This window comes from Apostichopus japonicus, chromosome 8, assembly GCF_037975245.1.
Source record: "Apostichopus japonicus isolate 1M-3 chromosome 8, ASM3797524v1, whole genome shotgun sequence".
Classification (NCBI taxonomy): Eukaryota; Metazoa; Echinodermata; class Holothuroidea; order Aspidochirotida; family Stichopodidae; genus Apostichopus; species Apostichopus japonicus.
The window spans coordinates 36,420,558-36,440,306 of NC_092568.1; the positions used below are offsets into that span (position 1 = coordinate 36,420,558).

Here is a 19,749-nt window from a genome sequence, read left to right on the forward strand (position 1 = left end):
TCTGTGAACAAGAGGTTCAACTTATATATATATATTTCATGGAAAACTACTTGTTTATTATAGCAAGTGATACTTCAATTATAAAGAAAATTGTACTCGGTAGTTGGAAATTTAAGTGCAATCCTATCGAAAGGCATTCCTGGTTTCCTAAATTGAAAACAACAGCAACAAGATTATTGTGCGTTATTTCTGTTTGGCGATCAAGATGACACACCGACGTAGAATGTGAGTCACAACGGCACGACTGATGAAAGCTCAGCAGTTCTCCTAAGTTGCTAATTTTAGAAAATCCAAGGAGCTGAGATGCAGTCTGTCTTCATCACTTAATCATCAATTTTCTTGAGTCATATTTTACCTGCCAAGGTGATACATGTATATACTAAAGAAATAACAAATAAAGAGAGAATGAGGGAGTTGTATATTTTTCCATCTTGTTGTTGTCGTTGTTGTTGTTGTTTTTTATTGTTATTGCATTTTTTCAATCATTCAAGACAATTCTGTAAAATAAATTGACATTCATATCAACACAATAGTTTTTTTACTTTTTTTTTATGTGTGCATGACCATTTTCTTTAATGACCTAATTGTTCAAAAATGGCTGTGAACGAAAAACCTGTTTTGAGTTTTAACAACCGTCAGTTGTTACAGCGCTAACTTGTATATCATGTGTGTGGGACTTACAGTAATTGTTTCTTTTACATTTGTCCATTTACAAAACTTGTGAGGCATTTTTGATATTCAAGGAAAACTGTTTTATCCCCAAATTGATTCATTTTTGCCTGAACCTATAACTCTCAATTGTACCGATTTACAGACTTTCTTGAAAAAGGCATGAGTCATAAATTTAACAAAAGTAACATTATCCTGCAGGTGGGAATTAGCACCAATTTTCTCGCCAACAATTACTTATTCCCCAGAGGTAATTTTGTCAAATATCTTGATTTTCTGACATCTCCTTGTCAAACCTTTCTTTCTTACTATTTTCCATCCCAATGTTTATGTTAGGAAGTAATACAGTCTAATGTATTTGAATTGATTCAGTATTGTATGTATTATCAGTAATGTTCCCCCAGCATGGCAACATTCCAGGAACCTGTCAGTATTGTTGTTCAGTCGGTTAAACAGGTATATCCCCTGTAGGATCAATGGAATCTCTTCTAACTCCATGGTAGGATACAGGAAAGATGATATCTCCTTTAACCTGCATTGTGTTTATCTTACAGCTTGAACACTCATATCCTGGCAAACAACAGTACCCTATCTTGGCTTGAGGTCAGTTCCAAAGGTTGCTAGGCAGGAGAGTGCCTCTCTCCATCAGAGGTGGTATAGAACTGTTCCAATAATCAAACCCAGTTGGAAGCTTGAAGCAATTTTGCTGTTGTCATGCCAGCGGTAGAGGGCATACTATTGATCGATATACCAAGTAACACAAGGATTGTACCAGGACAGAAATTTCAGAGTCATGGTCCCATGATGAGGCCATCCAACCATACCGGATTTACCTTATTGCCATTGGACCCACCTCCACCTACCCCTCCTCGGGCTATTCCAAATGGTGGAAGGACATTCTATGGATCAAGTGAGTACACAGTAGATTCCATATAGATGACGGTATACTGTAGTATGCAGTGGCGATGTTTAATAACTACTTGTGTCACTGTATAAGGGTAATGGGTGGTACACTTAGTAGGATATGACAAGTTTGTGTGAGGGGTGGCTTGTGAACAATAGTTTGGTGGGGGAGGGGGGGGGGAAGGGGATATGTGGGAGGTTGGATGAGGGAGGACAGTTTATGACCCATCTCAAAACATCTATTGATGCCCTTGGGATAGTAGCTAAAGAAACTTGTAAAGATATCTGCTAGATTTGATGAAATGGCCACAACTTTCAAACAATTACAACATCCTTTTCTTTCAGTTAAATATTTTTAATGTCTTTGTACGCATGGTATTCGAAATTTCGTGACAATCGTCGCAAGTACAGAACTTTTTAATGGTAACATAAACAGAATACTGAATTTATTGAATGTACAGTCGTCCGTTTAAACCTTGCAGCTGTACCTCCAAAGGACAGTATCATAAGTATGGGCTATCTGTATGGTGATTCAAGGTTTGTCACAAGGAAACTTTATACTAAATATTTGAAGAAAAATGTGGTGTATTAGTTAAAAACAGAATTCAGGATTAGATTTCCATATTAGCATACTGGACTTTTTGCAAGGGTTACAACTGTTAAGACTACAATATAGGTAAACCTAACAACCTAACTTAAAGTCCTCATTAAGTGTGTAGCCTACATAATAACCTGTAAAAGATGTTTTGGTCTTGAAATAGTCTGGCATTTTATTTGCTTAAAAGCTAAGGAAACCATGTGTATTAGCTGGACTGAAATGTTTGTAATTTCCCACTTTAAAGATTTTGCAGAAAGTTATACTAAATGAACAGAATTTGTACCCATTTGATTAGTTTAACTGACAAGGCAAGACTGTACAGTACAGTACAGTATATGTGGTTCATCCACAGGATCCACACACATGTATCTATCATGTTCACACACATGGTTGAGCAATTATTGCTATTTAAGTTTAGCTTGGTGATCTGACCTATTGACCCTTTTGTGTGCCCTCTCAATTCTATAAAAGTTTCGTCCAAAGAAATTTGTCGTCCACGCTACACACATTTAATATTTTGGATATCATCGTACCGTATCGAGAGAGATAACGTCTGTTATGAAATACCGACGTTGGGCAGAGTTATATCACACTGTAGAAGTGCAAGCCGTTCTACAATTACAACGTTTTGAATATCGCATATTAAGCAGCAGCAAGTGAGCACGCTCCACTGGTCATCCCTTGATACTAACAGTATCAGTGATGAAGATGAGGAAGAGAGGAAGATGCCTGCATTTTCTTCTTCCCAGCTCATTGAGAGATGATGATCGTTATGATGTCATTATATCCCAGACGGGATGAAAGTGCATTACAGCAATGACAACATCACGCTATTTATAAAACTTACTGGTACGAGGTTCTCATCGATACCGTCAAGCTTGCTTGTCAGTAAATTGCAGTCGCTGAGGCCGACACTGGTAGCGACTGCTTCTGATTGGCTCGTAGCCAAATCGGTATTTTTTGTAATTACATTGATACCGGCGCTGTATTAAGAGGGGAAGCAGCAACTTGGAGAGGATCGACGCTCCTTGAAATCAAAATGAAGATATGCAACTACTTCTTGGCACTTTGATTCGACTACGTGAAAGGTCAAAGGTTGAGATGGCAAGGTGGCAACAAGAGTGACCTGTGAATAAATTTCTGAATGGTTAACTTTTGAAAATCAGCACTCACTGCAATAATGAAATATATTGAAAGCGGAACATTGTGTTGTTACTATGCCGTATTGTCATTTTTTTCTTGTATTTTTAGTGGGTTGGTAATTTAAACGAAATTCTAGGTAGTAGACATTAACTATAATCAGTATGTAGAGCCTTACACTGAGGGTTGTAGCTAAACTCAGCACTGCACGTAGCATAGGGCAGGTCAAATTGGTACAAATAGATAAAATCAGGGACGATGGCTATTTGGCCTCAGGTGGCAAAACTAATTGAAATGTCTTTCAGAATATATTGGATATTATTTATCAGCGTTGACAGGTAAACTTAAATTGCAGTCTTGAGAGCAATCAAAGAGGGAAAGAAAACAACAGAAATTTTATCTCCTGTTTTGAGATTTAGATATTGTGATTAGAAGTAGATTCATTGCAATTTACAAGTAAACAAGGATAGGCTATGATTGGTCAGCTGTTACTAACAGCATCACCAGTGAATGTTTTCAGCAATCGTGGGTCAAATTGCTGTTTGTGATTATTGTTACCGTACAGTAGCTACACCTCTTCTTTGTACAGCCACCTGCATTTTGGTCATTGGAAGGAATTAATGTTTACCTTTGAGCATATATGTGAATAGAGTTATGTTGGTTAATATCTTTAGGAACATACAAAGAAAAACGTGATAGTTAAGTCAAATTGAAAATTGTCATAAATGCTGCCAAAATGTTGGTCACATCAAAGTCAATTTTTATGTTCATTATAAGCAGCACAGATTGGTTGAAAGTAATTTAGGCAATGACCATGCAGGCACCATTGGATCCCATGCTGTTGAGGTTTGTTCATCTGTGGTTGCAGCCTTTATCAAGCAGTTTAGCGAACAAACTAATAATCGCTAATAAGTTAAGCATTGGACAATTTGGGGCCAATTTTTTTATATAATTTCTATCAAGGTAAGTACCCAAAAAGAAAATAAAGGTTGACCTCGAGTCCTCGATGTAATTTAAGTTAAACAAGTTTTTCTTTAAAGTTACTTCACTAGACTGGTTTTCTATTATTTGTTTGAGAACTCAAAGAACTTCCCAGAAAGCTAAACGAAAGAAAGAAATAGTCCGTCTGCTGAAAGTGTGGTTATTTTGGATAAATATCAACATCTTTGGGAAAAGGCCATGCGCTGGTTTCTCAGACTTTGGTAAATACGTCGAGCACTTAAGTCTTAGGGGTCAGTTTACATTGGAACAAGATGGTCATTAAACTAAAAGTAGTAGAAAACTAAGATTAGAGAAAACTTGTTAAACTACGTGTGAGAATAAAATCTATATCAATGACCACAAGTTAGGCGGCTAGATGCCACCGGAAGCGGATTTTTGGTATTATAGCAAAATGTTTGAGGTTTCGATCATGAGAATATAGCTGGGGATATTTCAAGTCACACATGTGTTGCATTTAGTTCTGGCCTTCAGTGTGTTGGAATGTAGTATAGAAAAGATAATATTTGCTAGTTGTCTGGGTACAGGGGGGGAGGGGTGGGGTTTTGGTTGAGGGATGTTATCCAAACCGATCAGTGTATCCTACGTGGCATCATAGCACACAGGCCACAAAGGCAACTTTCCAAAAGCCAGTTCACCCAAATCATTAATAGCCTGTTTAATGTTTAATAATGTTTGGATAATTTCTGGGTTAGATATGTCATACAGGTAAACTTGCCCTTGTAAGATAAGAAAGTTGTACTGTACTGTACTGTATGTGGCATGCCTATATGCATGATGCAAAATTCAGTGGAAAGGACTTTGGAGTTATCAATATTTGAGGTTATCATACCTTAATGTTTGTATGTGACAAACTTTTTCCACATCTTATTTATATAATATATAACCACATGAAACATACACTTGTATATATAACAATAGGTTATTTTAAGGGTATTGTTAAAGGTTGGATATTGAGTAAATGGGTGGAGCAGTACCTCCTGTGATACTTTTTGTACGGTTATGTAATGCGTATTATCCAATGGGTTTTTGTATATTATCAAGTATTAGTTCAAAAACTTATTTTGGGAAGAGGGGTTTGAGGATGTGGGGGGGGTGGTGTTTGGGTTGGAAAATAATGAGAGGGTAGAGTAGAAGGGAATAAGAAAGACAACCTATATCCTATCTCCCTCCGGCTTTAGAGCTTGCTCCAAAATCCATCCTGGTCCTTTTATCTTTATACTGAACACCAAAATTTCCCAGAATGCAAATATGGTAGTTTCTGACCTGGTTAATTGCATGTTGTTGTCTGTGTGGTACATTGGATGTATTGTTAAAGGAGGTATTGTTCTGTCAGCAAAACTAGTTCTATCCAGATTGCAGCCACATGTGGATGATCAACAACCTGAGCGTTGAATGTGAGACTGATTGTTCGGAGTTAAGAGCTCACTCAATTAGTGATGTATATATCAGCATACATGTGTATGATATAATTATGATATTTTAAGCTCTATTGTAGCAAGATTCAACGGTAAATTTAACCAGAGAAGAAGTGGGAAAAATTTATTTACGATTGTGTTATTCACAAAGTGCCTGGTCAGATCGTGGCTCGTAACATTTCTGTTTCGTTGTTTTAAAGTGCAGTGATGTTTCTACGCATCACAATAATACCACAGCCCTATGTTAGCTGCTGTCAGTTTACAATGTAGATCTATGCATTTAAACCAATATTTACTGAGACTTTCGTAGTTCTGTATGCATGCCAAAACAGTCACCAAATATGGTAATGCCTTCAAATTATGTACCGGGTTTCATGAACTGATACCATTAAGGAATATTATGTACAATATTATTTTACTGCAGTATAAGTCTTTACAATAAAAGCCACACACATATCTAAACAATTGTCTTGTACAGTAAATCATGGACATGTCATCTATAGAGGGATCTGCTTCTATGGACATACATACCTTTCAGAACATCTGTCATAAAAGTTGAGGTTTTTTCACATTCCACATTCCACAGTAAGACACCAAGGTACCCATGTACAATATACAGTGAGATACATAATATGTGGAATCTACCACTGTAATTTAAGCCCTACTCAAACACAGGAAACTACAGAGTGAAAACAACACCCCCCACTAACATGGAAATGTAATGATGATATGGTATGTATATGGTGTGGACTGAGCCATTGGACTGTATATGAAAGTAGTATACTGCCCTCACTTTATGATAAGTGTATTGGCTTGTTTACTTACTATTTAATAATAATAATATAATAATAATAATAATAGTAGTAACAAGAAGTAGCTCTTCTAGGTGCTTAAACAAAACAAGTCAATCCCAATCAATAGAATAAGTAAAAGAGATGAGACTTACTGTGAAGATTATACAGTACAAAGTTTTATTGTATTTACATGTATGCATGGTATCTAATTACAGTCTATAGGGATCAACTGGTGTGATACTTTGAAAATGAGGGCAGTAGCAGTTATCTAGTTTTCATACTCTTGTGTGACAAATCTGTGAGATAGTTAATATAAGTCTCAAAGCTATTATGTACATTGTAAATTATACAGAGGTTGCTTCACAGTTCCAAGATAACATACTGCTGGGCAGTTTGTGGATTTGTTTTTAATTTTTTCAGAAGTAGCAAGCTTGTCACTGTGCTTTTCCTCAAAGATTTTAGATTCATTTGTCAGATAATTGTATTCTGTGGTAAATTCTACAAAATTGCAGACATGTAAAGTGAGATGTCTTAGGTGTGGATAGCTAACCGTGTGTTCCTAATATGACTAACCTTGATATTCCTAGACTTTTATTTTAAAGTTTGCCTTTAACTGCTGTACAGTGGTGTTTCTGTTCTACCTTTATCAGCCTAGCCATAGCTATTTGCCATACTCCATTGGCTGACACCACCTCTCCCACCCCCCCAGCCCCTTCTTGAGCCTGTTCACCTGGCACTTTCCTTTAAGTAATTTTGTGAGTAAACCTTCCAGACCTCTGGCATTAATGTGCAGCTCTAGTTAACACATTCAGGAAGATTTTGGTTTAGGAACTATTGGTTCATTTTCTCATGGCTGGGTTCTCATGGCTAAACAAAATTTGGGGAAAAATATAGGCCTAGATGATTAGTAAATATATATGAGACGTGATTGATTTACGCTCACTCAAACTTCATGGGAGTTTTCCAAGCAGTTAAAAAAACTATTCAGTTTATCCTTCAAACAAAGCCAGCACCAATTTGATGCATTTTTACAAATATTTCTTAATATTATGTGACTTTCATTTTAGGCATCCTCTCCCTTTCTCACTTTCTTGACCTGTGGAAATGAAAAAGGAAGAATGCTAACAGTTTTTCTGGCTCTGATTTGTCTACCTAGAGCTGGAAAGGAAGTCAGATTACCATGGATTCCCACTCTTTCACTTTATTAATTTCATCTTTAATTTATGGACTGCTGTTCCATAGAAATTTTGACTGTATCATGAACACCGTATTCGTTGTTTTTCTGTACACAGCTAAAGTGAAAATGGAAACAATTAATGTCTTTTTAAACATTTTTTAAGACTGTCCTGTTCCTGAAATGCTGACCTCTTTTCCTGTTGCTAGTTATGTTATGCATTTCTTTCTTCCTTTCATATTGCCACAGTTGAAACCTCGGAAAAAAAAAAGAAAAAACATTCCAGCAGCTCATTGCCAGGAATTTACAGAGGTCAAGAGGTTTCTAGAAAAGAATTTCAGCTATGAACTAACAATAGTCTGGTCATGTGATGAAACAGCTTATCAGGCAGCTCTTCAAATGCTAAGGACAGGCACAGTATATATATAGCTACATGGTAGTAGCAGGGGAACAATGGATGGTTTTTGATAGGGTCGGGTGTATATAATGTAGATATCGGGTTTGTGGATCTTTGAAACCTTAGCACCTGTTGAAGAGTTTGTTCACCAATTTTGTGACAGTTGTAGCAAACCAACTGAATATTGTTCAAAATCAGTTGAAATGGACCAAATACAGACAGTTGCATACCCCTAGCCAGAGTTCACTTTTTGTGGGGGGGGGGTGGGTGTGGGGGTGGGTTGTTTGGGGGCAGGTAGGTGCCTGCATGATGACTGTCTTGGGTGTCCCATTCCCTTAGCCTTCCTTTAGGGAAATTCAATGTAAATTGGTGCTATTCAATTTTAAGTGTATGTTATTAAATGTAGGTCATAAGAGGAAAGTCTATAATATCCCCCTCCCCTCCCCACCCCCACCGGGCTATGGATAGTTGCTGTTAAGTTTACTTTTCCTGCATCAAATTTGTTCAGTTCTTCAATGATTTGGGTGTAATAATATTGTCCACCTTCTAAAAGATATTACATAACAATTGTCATTGCTTTAAAAATTTTAATTGTACTGTACAATGCTCTCTCACAGGAAAGGGGTTTACTCTTCAGTAAATCTTGAGTCTTAGAAGTGAGTCTGAAAGTGCAGTAAATATGATTATGTGTTTGACCAGGGAGTTATTATGGAACAACTCCCTGGTCTGACAGAGGGCTAGGTCTCACAGTTAATCCTGAGAATGGTTAGTGAGGTTACATCTGTATGTTCCGACGTCTCTATGTTCCGACATGTTTCCGGACCAAATATTTTCTGACCAAAATTTTTTTGGACCAAAATATTTTTATGACCAAATTTTTTTGGGACCAAACAATTTTTATGACCCAATTTTTTTTTACTCTAAAATTTTTTATGACCAAATTTTTTTTCCGGACAAGCACTATTTGGGTCATAACAAACTTTGGGCCCTTCTTTTTTTTTTTTCGTGAAAAAAATTTGGTACGTCCAAAAAAATTGAGTCCCCCCTAAACAAATCAGGTCAGGAAAAATGTTGGTCTGAAAAAACTGGGTTTGAAAATATTTTGGTAAAAAAAATGAGAGTCCAAAAAATTTGTCGGAACATAGATACGTCGGAACATAGAGACGTCAGAAAATAGAGACGTAGGAACATAGGTATGTCACCGTTAGTGAGTCTAACAGTGTAGTGGTACTCTATATAGGTGTATGTGTTTGTCTGTTACAGAGGGCTAGTAGCTACAGTAGGACTCACAGTTAAATCCTGTCTTTGACTGTATGCCATTGTATATAAACACTGGCCTAACCACACAGTGTTTAAGATCTAGTTTCTGTGGCTTGGGGTTTTTCCATTGCCCTTACTTTCAAAATTGAGATCATAATCATAACCTCTTGAACCTGCATTTAGCCAACAATCTGTAACTTTTAGAAAGTCCACCTTCCAGGTTAAACATAACCAGGATACCATTCCACTGGTGGGGTTTCACTGGAATTTGCTGACTGTGTGCAGTATTAGTAGGTTATAGGGAAACCACTAATCACAGGGTCATTCAGTTTATGAAGAATTACTTGGATTAATCACCCAATTTGACCTATTGTGTGAGTTATTGCCAAAACAGTCATAGAAATGAACTAACTGTTGAATCGAAATCCATCCAGGCATAACCTTGGATTTATTGTGCTATTTTGATTTGATTGTTTCCTAACAGTTTTGGAAAAAAATACTTGAGGTCTGAAAATCCTGAGCACTTCATTGGTATCATTCAGTGGTCGTAGTGTGTTGTACGCCCTCTTAGTGTTCAATCAAGTTTGCAGCTAGAAGATTGGTTTATTACCTCCTGTTACTAACAGTTAGTTTTCGTGTCATGGATGCAGATTCGATGAAGTTTTAGATAATCTGTGGCTTCATAACTATAGTCCTCAATATAAAACTTGTCTATATATGCTATCTCAGCCTATCTGGTGGATTTTTGGATACTACTTTTTAATATAATTCAGCCAAAAAATGGAGAACCAATATGCAGAAACAACTTTTGTTGATAAACGTAAGTATATATCTTTATGTTTTGTTTTAGTTAAGGCAGAGTTTGTCAGTAATTTTCAGTTTTGGTGGAAATGTTTTTCTTATATTTTTTTATGCTAAGTGACACTATTACCTCCATCAACAATAATTAATGTACTTGTAGTTGAATCAACTGAGCTACTGTAGTCAAGTATATCCTTTTCCATTTTTAGTGAACTTTGCAAATGTTGATAATTGCGTTCTCGATGCTGATATTTAAAAGTGTGTCAGTGTCGAAATGTGGTGATTGAGAATCAAATTCTTTTCTAATTTGTTAGTTTTGTCATTTCATGAAAACATATAAAATGACAGTATTAATACTCAGCTCCAGGGTCTCCAGACTCCAGTAGAACTTTGCGATCTTACAGTGCAAGTTGCCGTTGTCAGGCTAGTCCTGTGCGTTGGTCAAGATTAGTCATTGTCAGCTGGACAATAGACCGCCCAGTTGTGCTTTAGGAAGAAGTCAGGTTTACATGATCGATTGCGTCCTGCTGACTGATGATCGCGGCACAGGCGTAAAACTCAAGTTACAACATATGCGGTAGATTACCATATATACGTATACTATATTATATATATACATTATATCTCTCTCTCTTTATATAGTATAAGCAAGAGTTTTAAACCTATAAACCACAGAAAAGAATCACACTATACTGATATCATGGAAGCTGTTTGTGTTTTCATTACAATTTGTGTTTTTCGACTATTTTCTTCATTTTTAACTTTTATTAAATTGTTAATGCTTGTAAAAGTTGTAGCATGTAACAGGTTTTTCTCATATATAGACAATCAAGTGAAATTAGTTATCCGCTTTAAATGGGAATGGCGATATAAAAAAGTGGTCTTGTACAAACTATTTATAGTTGGCCACAAAGGAGAGTTGGTCGAGTCTTGTGTGTTCTATGAATTAGCATATATACTGTATAACCCGCATATCAGGTATCATTTCCAAAATCAAAATATAATTAATCACCATCAAAGTGATCAAACTAAGAGTAAGGCCAGAGCTTGGTACAGTAGCATTCTCACTCATAAGTTAGCTGAGCAGGCAGTTAATTACATCCATTCCAATCAATTCTAAACAAAATCCATCACCTATGTGTAAATTAGACCATTGCAAACACTCAATTGATCGTCGCTTCGCTTCCTCACTTTCATGTCTCCTCACTACCTCTGCACTCTTGGGCTACCATGCCTAGAGTGACCAGGTTATAACCTTTCTGACGATGAGCTACTGTTGGGGACAGACTTTCCTGATTCTTCAGGCATTAATATTAATTTGGTAATTAGATTATGAGCTGAATTGTGGGTAATTTGTGACAGGATTATGAATCAGAATGATATAGAAAATTCTTCAAATGTGTTTATTTTAACTACCTTAAGATCAGTTTATGCAGGTATGTTTTATCTCTCCTGTTTTTTGTTGTTGCCATGTGCAGGCCACAGTGTATCCTGGAAAGTAACACCCTGTGTCCATGGTGAATCCATTTGAATGTCAAATCTACCACAGGTCTGGTGGTCAACCCTCCCTCCCTCCCTCCCTCCCTCCCTCCCTCCCTCCCTCCCTCCCTCCCCCCCACCATTACATGGTTAGAATATGAATTTGATAAGGGATTCTTTGTTGACTCTGTGGCTAACCTCAGCTATTCTAGAAGTGCAGGATTGGTAGATAAATCCTATCAATTGTAAGAATACTGTAATGGGACACAGATAAACTAAAGTTGGTTAATGTGGGAGTGAAGAATACATATTGGATATTTGTGGACTGGAGAACAGACCACAAGTGAAGACAAAGTATTGGCTAAGACACAAATTCTGTTTTGTTTTGTTTTATTTGGTGGCAGGGATTTCTTTTGAGGGTGCTATACTTCTTTTCTTAGTCCCCCCTTATTGCACTATGAAGGGGCTGTGGATGTATGGTAGGGCCTCAAAATTCATGCCAATGTGCTGGCTTAATGCCAGTGAATTTTGCCATTAACCAATGGAAAAATTAAGCAAAAAGTAATGTTTTTTTTTATTAATTCAAAGAAAATGCAAATGGGAATTTGATTTCGTAAGGCAGACAATGCTACTTTTTTTTTAGCTGGTGGCTAAATTTATGGAGTTCTAGGCCGGCAGGTCAAAGTGACATTCTACTGTTTACTTCATAAGTAACATATATGGCTTCGATACTTTTGATTTGCAAACATTTCCTTGGACGCATTATCATGTAAATATCATAATTTGCTTTGTTGACATGATCTCACATCCGGCAGCCCTCAAATTACATTTATCAAACAACCGTCACATCCTTAATTGCTCTTGTATTTCAATTCTCAAGGATGTTCAAAGGATTCCGCTTTCATATAATGGCCTCAACCCTCAGGACAGTTTCGTTTTTAGCTTAAAAATTCGACCGAAGACTAAACAGCCTTAATATGAGTTCTGTTTTCTGTTTCAGTCGTGTATCAAACACAAACTTACATTTAATTGCTAAAACAAAGAATCCTTTGTCTCGTGCAGACTTAGCTCTTCAAAAGTACTGTATTTATTTAAAGAATTGCATTTAAGCTCAGTATAGTTTCTATTGTTTCATCTAGATTTATTCACCCGAGATACGAATGCACAGATCATCATGAATTGCGTGATAAAGAGAATTAAAATATAAATCATAAGAGAATGTCCTGCTTTTTCCATTGAATCTCTGTCCATTGAAATGAATAAGTTTTGCTTTTGATTGAACAGTTGCAATCTAGCCCACAGTGTGTCTTCTGTGGTTATCATAAGAAAGATCATTTTAGGAATCATTGAACTAGTTCATCTCAGTAAAACTTCCTCTGGAAACAGTAGTTTTTGTAGAAGTTAATATTGGTATAAAGTTAATCGCTTTGTTTGTTTCTATATTCTAGCCGTCCGTCTAGAATTATATGGCGATCAGGTCGTGTTAAAAGTGATCCACTCAATTGGGCAAGGACTATAATTCAACTGCAAAAAGTTTTTTTTACAAAGGATAGGCGTAATTGTGATTGTTACACATTGGGTAGGCTAGACTGTGATTGCTACACACCTTGCCTACCACACTCTATGGTGCAGTTTGCTATTTGCAAATGTGGATTTATGTGAATCTGCCAAAAAAATATTGACATAGTAGCTAAAAATATACCTACTTCTGTACCAGTCACCTGATCAGATTGTTATCAGGTAAATAAGTCAACTATTTGACAAGTTCCATCCTCCTGGCAACAATTGCTTCTTACATGGAATGCAAACAATCCATGTAGAAGGTAAACTTATAAATTTGGAATAACAGGAACACTAAGGCTATAAAAAAGATATCAGAACCAAATATTAGGTTTATGGTAGACCAAAGGCTATTTGTTGGCAAGATATGCAGTTGACAATGATTTTCTGTTGATTGTTTAAGGAGCGATTTGTTTTACCTTTCCCTCAACTTTGTAAACTGAAGAGATTGTTTTCATTGGTTGCTTTCTACATACAGTACAAGCTACAGTACTTATGATATGTGAAGGATTAGTTTATACTTACAGCACTATTTGAAGAAGTGCTACCAAGGACAATACTACTGTAAATTCCTGTTACCTACTGTACTGTACTAGAAGACCAAGTTATTTGTTTGGGTTGGTTAACTTTGGTCCCAGCTCCATAGAAGACAGAGAATAGGCTTTGTATGCCCGAGTGGTTCACTAAAGGGATTGTTGTTCTGTACAGGATCTGTACTTGATAGACAGTATCTTCATAGCTAAAGCAGTTAAAAGTTTGGTATTGGCAATAGTATGTTGAGTACCTTAGTCATTTACACAGTATTGTGTCCTCAGCACTGTAGCCCAAATGTGTGTTGTAACTTTTTTTTATGAAGAGTGACAAGTTCTGTGTGTGGAAATCCGTACTTTTTGGTTACATCATCTTGGATCTAATCCTATGAAGTTGTGAAAATTTCAGTGTTTATGGAAATGTCATCAACATAGTTTACTCAGCCTGACCTTCAAGATCAGAGAAAAAGAGGGTACTCTGCAGTTTGAGTAAGGCAGTAAGAAAAAAAAGGAAGAAAATTTAATAGCGGTGGTTATATATTTTCTTGCAAGCGGAGTCACTGGCCGAAATTGTTCTGGGAGAGTTTGTTATACTGTGTGACTGACTAAGAACGTTTTGGTTTTTTGTAACCAGTAAAATTGTTCTGGAACTCTACTGCAGACCTGCAGCTCCTAGCTTGTTCAGTTTATTCAAGGTTCCTTTTGACTTGGCTGTTGTCATGGCATCTGGTGGTAAAAGGGTTTCCCTGATTTTGCAACCGCTGGATGCTGTCAGGGAAACAGATGTAGATGAAATTGATTGTGGACCATCGCTTAGGAATAAACCTGTCAGTCCAAAGTATGCCAGCTTTGGGAATGTAGAAAGAGTGAACGGCCATGCATACAGTAAAACCATAAGTCTCGAAGATGAAGAGTGTGAGTATTTGTGTATTAGATGTCTTCTTCCTAAAACACTGCGTGGTCAGTACGGTACTATCTGTCACACTGAGTAGTCGGTACGGTACTACAGTATCTGTCACACTGCATAGTCAGTACGGTACTATCTGTCACACCGCATAGTCGGTACGGTACTATCTGTCACACTGCATGGTCACTACGGTACCATCTGTCACACTGCATAGTCACTACAGTACCATCTGTCACACTGCATAGTCAGTACGGTACTATCTGTCACACCGCATAGTCAGTACGGCACTATCTGTCACACTGCATAGTCACTACAGTACCATCTGTCACACTGCATAGTCAGTACGGTACTATCTGTCACACCGCATAGTCAGTACGGTACTATCTGTCACCGCATAGTCAGTACGGTACCATCTGTCACACTGCATAGTCAGTACGGTACTATCTGTCACACCGCATAGTCAGTACGGTACTATCTGTCACCGCATAGTCAGTACGGTACTATCTGTCACACTGCATAGTCACTACGGTACCATCTGTCACACTGCATAGTCACTACAGTACCATCTGTCACACTGCATAGTCAGTACGGTACTATCTGTAACACTGCATAGTCGGTACGGTACTATCTGTCACACTGAATGACATAAGCATGGTGTCATCAGTGGCGGGAAGACAGCATTTATTATAAAATATTCACTAATTGTGTTCCTTCTGATTTTAGAGTATTCTCAGATATCCAGGACTCAGGAGTTTAAAATTAAAGGGTGGGGGGGGGAGGGGGTGCGGGAAGAATGGAAATTTATCTGCTGGTTTTTGTAAATGGTTTCACTACCGACCCTTTTAAGAATTGAAAAGCAAATGTTTTGGAAGGTGGGTATCACATTTCAATTGATTATTCAGTGTTCCTATTTATGGGATGTATATGCTGAATGATGACATCCTTTTACCATCTTGATTGTTTTTCACCTGAACAGCTCCTCAACCTGTGTCTTCCAACCCCCCTGAGTATCATTCGGTGCCAGATATAACAAAGAGACAGGGTCCACAGTACCAGGAGATACCCTACGATACCACCAATGGGCACGCCTCTCCAGCAGAGGAGGCCCAGCCACCAAGTCTATCGACGAGTCTCTCTCAGCAATCAGACACGGAGGTGGACCAGGCCCTCTATAGGACCTCCTTGCCCACCAGCAGCTCGACAGTACCCCTCACAGCGGTCTCAGCACCACCACCACCCATTCCAGGAGAGAGGAGACCGAGGTAAGTGTTTTGAATACCGATTCGAGCAATAATGCGTCTGTATCATGTCCATTCATAGTAATATGTTATTGCAACCATCCTGCATGGTGCTATTTGTATTTAGTTACTAAAAGCTTTTTGTATTACTTTGTATGCATCACAATGTGAGTACACCATGTATTCATTAGTATTGTAAACTTTGCAATACGCATAGTTGGAACTCTGTCACAATCCAAGACCATGAAAGACAACAACAATAGAGTGAAACGCTTACAAATCATAACATATTTAATATCAGCTAACTTGTGTACAGTACTTTCCACAAAGTGGCTATTCTTACGACTAGTCGTAAGAATAATTTCCGATTTCGCATGCGCAGTTGCTTTAATGTGGCTATTTTTACGACCAGGATCGACCAGGAGTAACAATAATTTCCAGTTAGGGTTAGGATTAGAGATTAGGGTTCGGGTTACCCTTACTACATGCGCAGTTGCTTTTTTAATTTACTGCGCATGAATTCGCCGATGTCGGAAGAATAGTTTATAAATAATTGTTACGATAAGTTGTAAGAATAGCCATGGCCTACTTTCCAACCTTGACATGGACATATTGCAGGACAGACTGGCATTTTTATTCGATCGGTGTCACAGAAAGAGTTGTTATAAATGTTGTCCTGAATCGAATGCATATTGCACTAGGGTGTTTCTAAAGTGTGCTCCCTCTTTTCATCGGTCAAATTTTTAAATTTTTTTGCTGGGACTGTCCTTTTAACTCAATTGAGGTTGAAGGTATGAATCAACAAAACAGTGATTTTGGGCCGTTGCATTTTCAGAGAGAAAGCTTTTTCTGTTAGTTGATTGCGCACACGTCTGGTTTTTGAGCTAGAATCCTCAGGTGCTTCCGGAAAGGATTGTGAACACCGCTCGAAACAGGAAGAAAAGTTGACCCTTTGACTAGCTCTGAATATTCTTGCTCGTTGCAAATAGTTGTACCCACAGCAGGACTGCATATGTTGATGTATTTAGTACCAAACCCTACTTAACAGATCAGTTTAAAGCTTGTTAAGCTATTTAAAAGTTGTAGTATTTGCCTTCACAATATGACAAAGGAATCATAGAAACTGGAAAAGAAATATGCAAATGTTTTCCACATTTATATACAGTATTCTGTCTTAGCAAAGGACTATAGTTCTCCCGTCAATGAGCAATGATCTCAATACATAATTCCCATCCCATTTTGTAAGACTCTGTAGTGTCAAGCAGAAATCTGAAACCGTAGAAACCATTTAGGCGGAATTGAATAATACTTGAACAAGGCATGAAAGCAAAGACAAAAGAATAAGAAATGTTGAACCTTTTTTTGGAAATTATCTGATTTTTCATAGTTTTTGGGGAATTATATTTTGTGAGCACGAACACAAATTGTTACACTACTAGCTTTAAAATCCTGATGCAGAGTTGTAATACAATACAATGGGGATATTCATTCGGGAAAGGACGAGATTGCTAGATAGTCGGTCCATTGCGAGTCCAACAATTGCAGCAAATAGTTTGTCAAAATAAAACGGTTTTGAGCAGGTGTTTGTACTTTCAGATTTGTTGGCCTTAACTGGTTGAATTGTTTCCTGTTTCCTGAACCTCTGGGCAATCTTGGTTCCTTGGTGTCTGAGTCTGTGACGTGTGTATGGGGGGGGGGGGTCTCTGTTGCCCTTCCTTGTATTCAAATGCAGCTCATTGTTTTCCTGTACTGTTTGTTTGGATTTTATCGGCATTTTCCGTCACAATGGATATTATACAACCAAGAGGCGGGGGGGGGGTTGCTATCTGGGCTAATACAAACAACTAAGACTTTCTAACTTATCAATACTCAACCAGGTCAGATGCTTTCAATTCACTGAAACAGCGCAAACTTACTGAATCGTTGAATTTTGGCAGCTGGTGACTAATTTTCTGTCTTGAAATTTTCAAATGTTGTTCAGGCAAGTTTGGTCAAATACTGCTCTGGTCACGAAAGCTTGAATATTGAAATCTTTTGTAGGCTGGATTTGGCCACCTTGCCTTTTGAGAGCCCAATCTCTCTACAAAACTGCTATACATCTTATATACATCGTATAAGCCATTTGCCAAGTTTGAATAGTATTTTGCAATGCAATACCGGATAAAAGATTCCCTGCAGTAAATAGATATAGTTTTTTTCTCTTTCGTATCTATTGGTGTATCATTGTTTACATTAACAGACTGGAATAAATCACTCTAAGAACCGTGTAACCTGCAATAAATGCATAAAATGTAAGCTTAAGCAAGCATGTAACGTTGAAGTGCACTATAAATTTTTATGATTTTGATCATGTGCCAAGATCAATCAAAAGTTGCCACTTATGAAAGGGTGGTGCAAAATGATGGCAAGCAGAATTTGTTTTGATTTCTTGATTGGACTTGTTTAGTAATTGTTACATCCTGGTGGTTTCATGTTGGTAGCAGCAGTCACATTGGAAGTTTTTATTCCTTTTATTTATGGGTTTTATATGTTTGTTTATACAAAGAACTGTTGGAGGTTATTCACATGTTAATGTATACTGTACACCAAATGGTCAAACCATTCAAAGTACAGTAAACAGTCTTCATATTTCGGCCAATCAGAAGAGCGGTTTTGTAGTACTGTAGATTGAGTATATAAAACAGAACAGTAAAGATGGGATGTAAGTGGTGAAGTAATAAGTTGTGTCATTTAGTTCCTCTTCCAAGTTTCCTCTTAATTCTAAAATAAAATTCTGCGAGTGTGGATCGTATCTATTGTATAGTCGATGAATTTTGACGCTTACCTTTACTTGAAGAATAATTCTTAACTGACCTTTATCATTAAAGTTGTGCGAATAGTACAGTACGTGATTTAATCTTCCTGGTTCCGTTTATCCATATTTCTGCCAATGTCATTAGCCTACCCAGAAATAGGAGGTGGTCAAACTCAACAGGACACGGTGGTTATTAAGTGGTTTTAAATGATGGCCATCTAACAATGCTATGGAACAATAATTTCTAAACTGACCCTTCTTAGTCAAGATGATAGCTTTTTATCGAGAAAACAAATTTAAGTACAATAGTGCATTCGTTGTTAAACGTTTAACAAATTATGAATTCGTCCTAATCATACAATATATGTGAATGACTATGTTGTCAGGTATGTGTGAGTCATAACGTTAAAGTAAAACAACAACTTCTTTTTCAAGTGAACTTGAAGGTAATTTAGGCACATGTATCCTGTTAGGAATAGTATCCTGTTAGGGAAAAGTATACTGATTGGAATAAAACCTATCCACGTAGGCTGGCATTGTTAAATGTTTTTGTCACCGAGAAGCATATTGTGTCATTTAATTTGGCACAGTGCCTCAAGTGGCTATGTGCTCCCTTCATGGTTCATTGAATGGGCAGTATAGTGCTACAGTATATGTTGTGAAACACACCCCTCACTGACCTGTCTCCATCAATTAATGCACTCTTAACATATGAAGTGTGCTGTGAAAATACCAATTAAGTTTTGCACATTATACCTCATGTCCTCTGAATTGCTGCTACCAAGAATCCTTGCCAAACGATCAGCAGCTTTCTTCTGCGTGGTTTAGTAATCCTTAGTAGAAGTTAGCTTCTGTTTAAGACTGTTTGATCGAATTCTCCATGATTTATATTTATATATATATATATATATATATATATGTATATATTTATATATATTTATATATATTGATATTGCTGTCATGCCACACTGTTCAGTGTGTCACGTAAAACTCCGGACGGTGCACCAGAATATGAAGAGATCCCATCACCTTTGTATTTCAAATGTTCTTCCATTTTATTTTTAGATAGATCAGAGTACATGGATGTC

General features: G+C 37.3%; 1 protein-coding gene across 6 annotated transcripts in view; it reads left to right on the forward strand.

The window, feature by feature from the left end:
• Positions 1 to 19,749, forward strand: part of LOC139971805 (uncharacterized) — a 42,700-nt gene that overhangs the window by 15,348 nt on the left and 7,603 nt on the right. For 3 of the 6 annotated variants that reach the window (XM_071978549.1, XM_071978550.1, XM_071978548.1), the window contains exons 2-3: positions 1,224 to 1,579; positions 15,606 to 15,891. In XM_071978549.1, the coding sequence (XP_071834650.1) occupies positions 1,384 to 1,579; positions 15,606 to 15,891 (482 nt within the window). In that variant the 5' untranslated portion in view covers positions 1,224 to 1,383. Of the gene's footprint in view, positions 1 to 1,223; positions 1,580 to 9,532; positions 10,173 to 12,950; positions 14,638 to 15,605; positions 15,892 to 19,749 lie in introns of those variants that run through there. The other 3 variants (XM_071978552.1, XM_071978551.1, XM_071978553.1) reach the window with 3 other exon arrangements.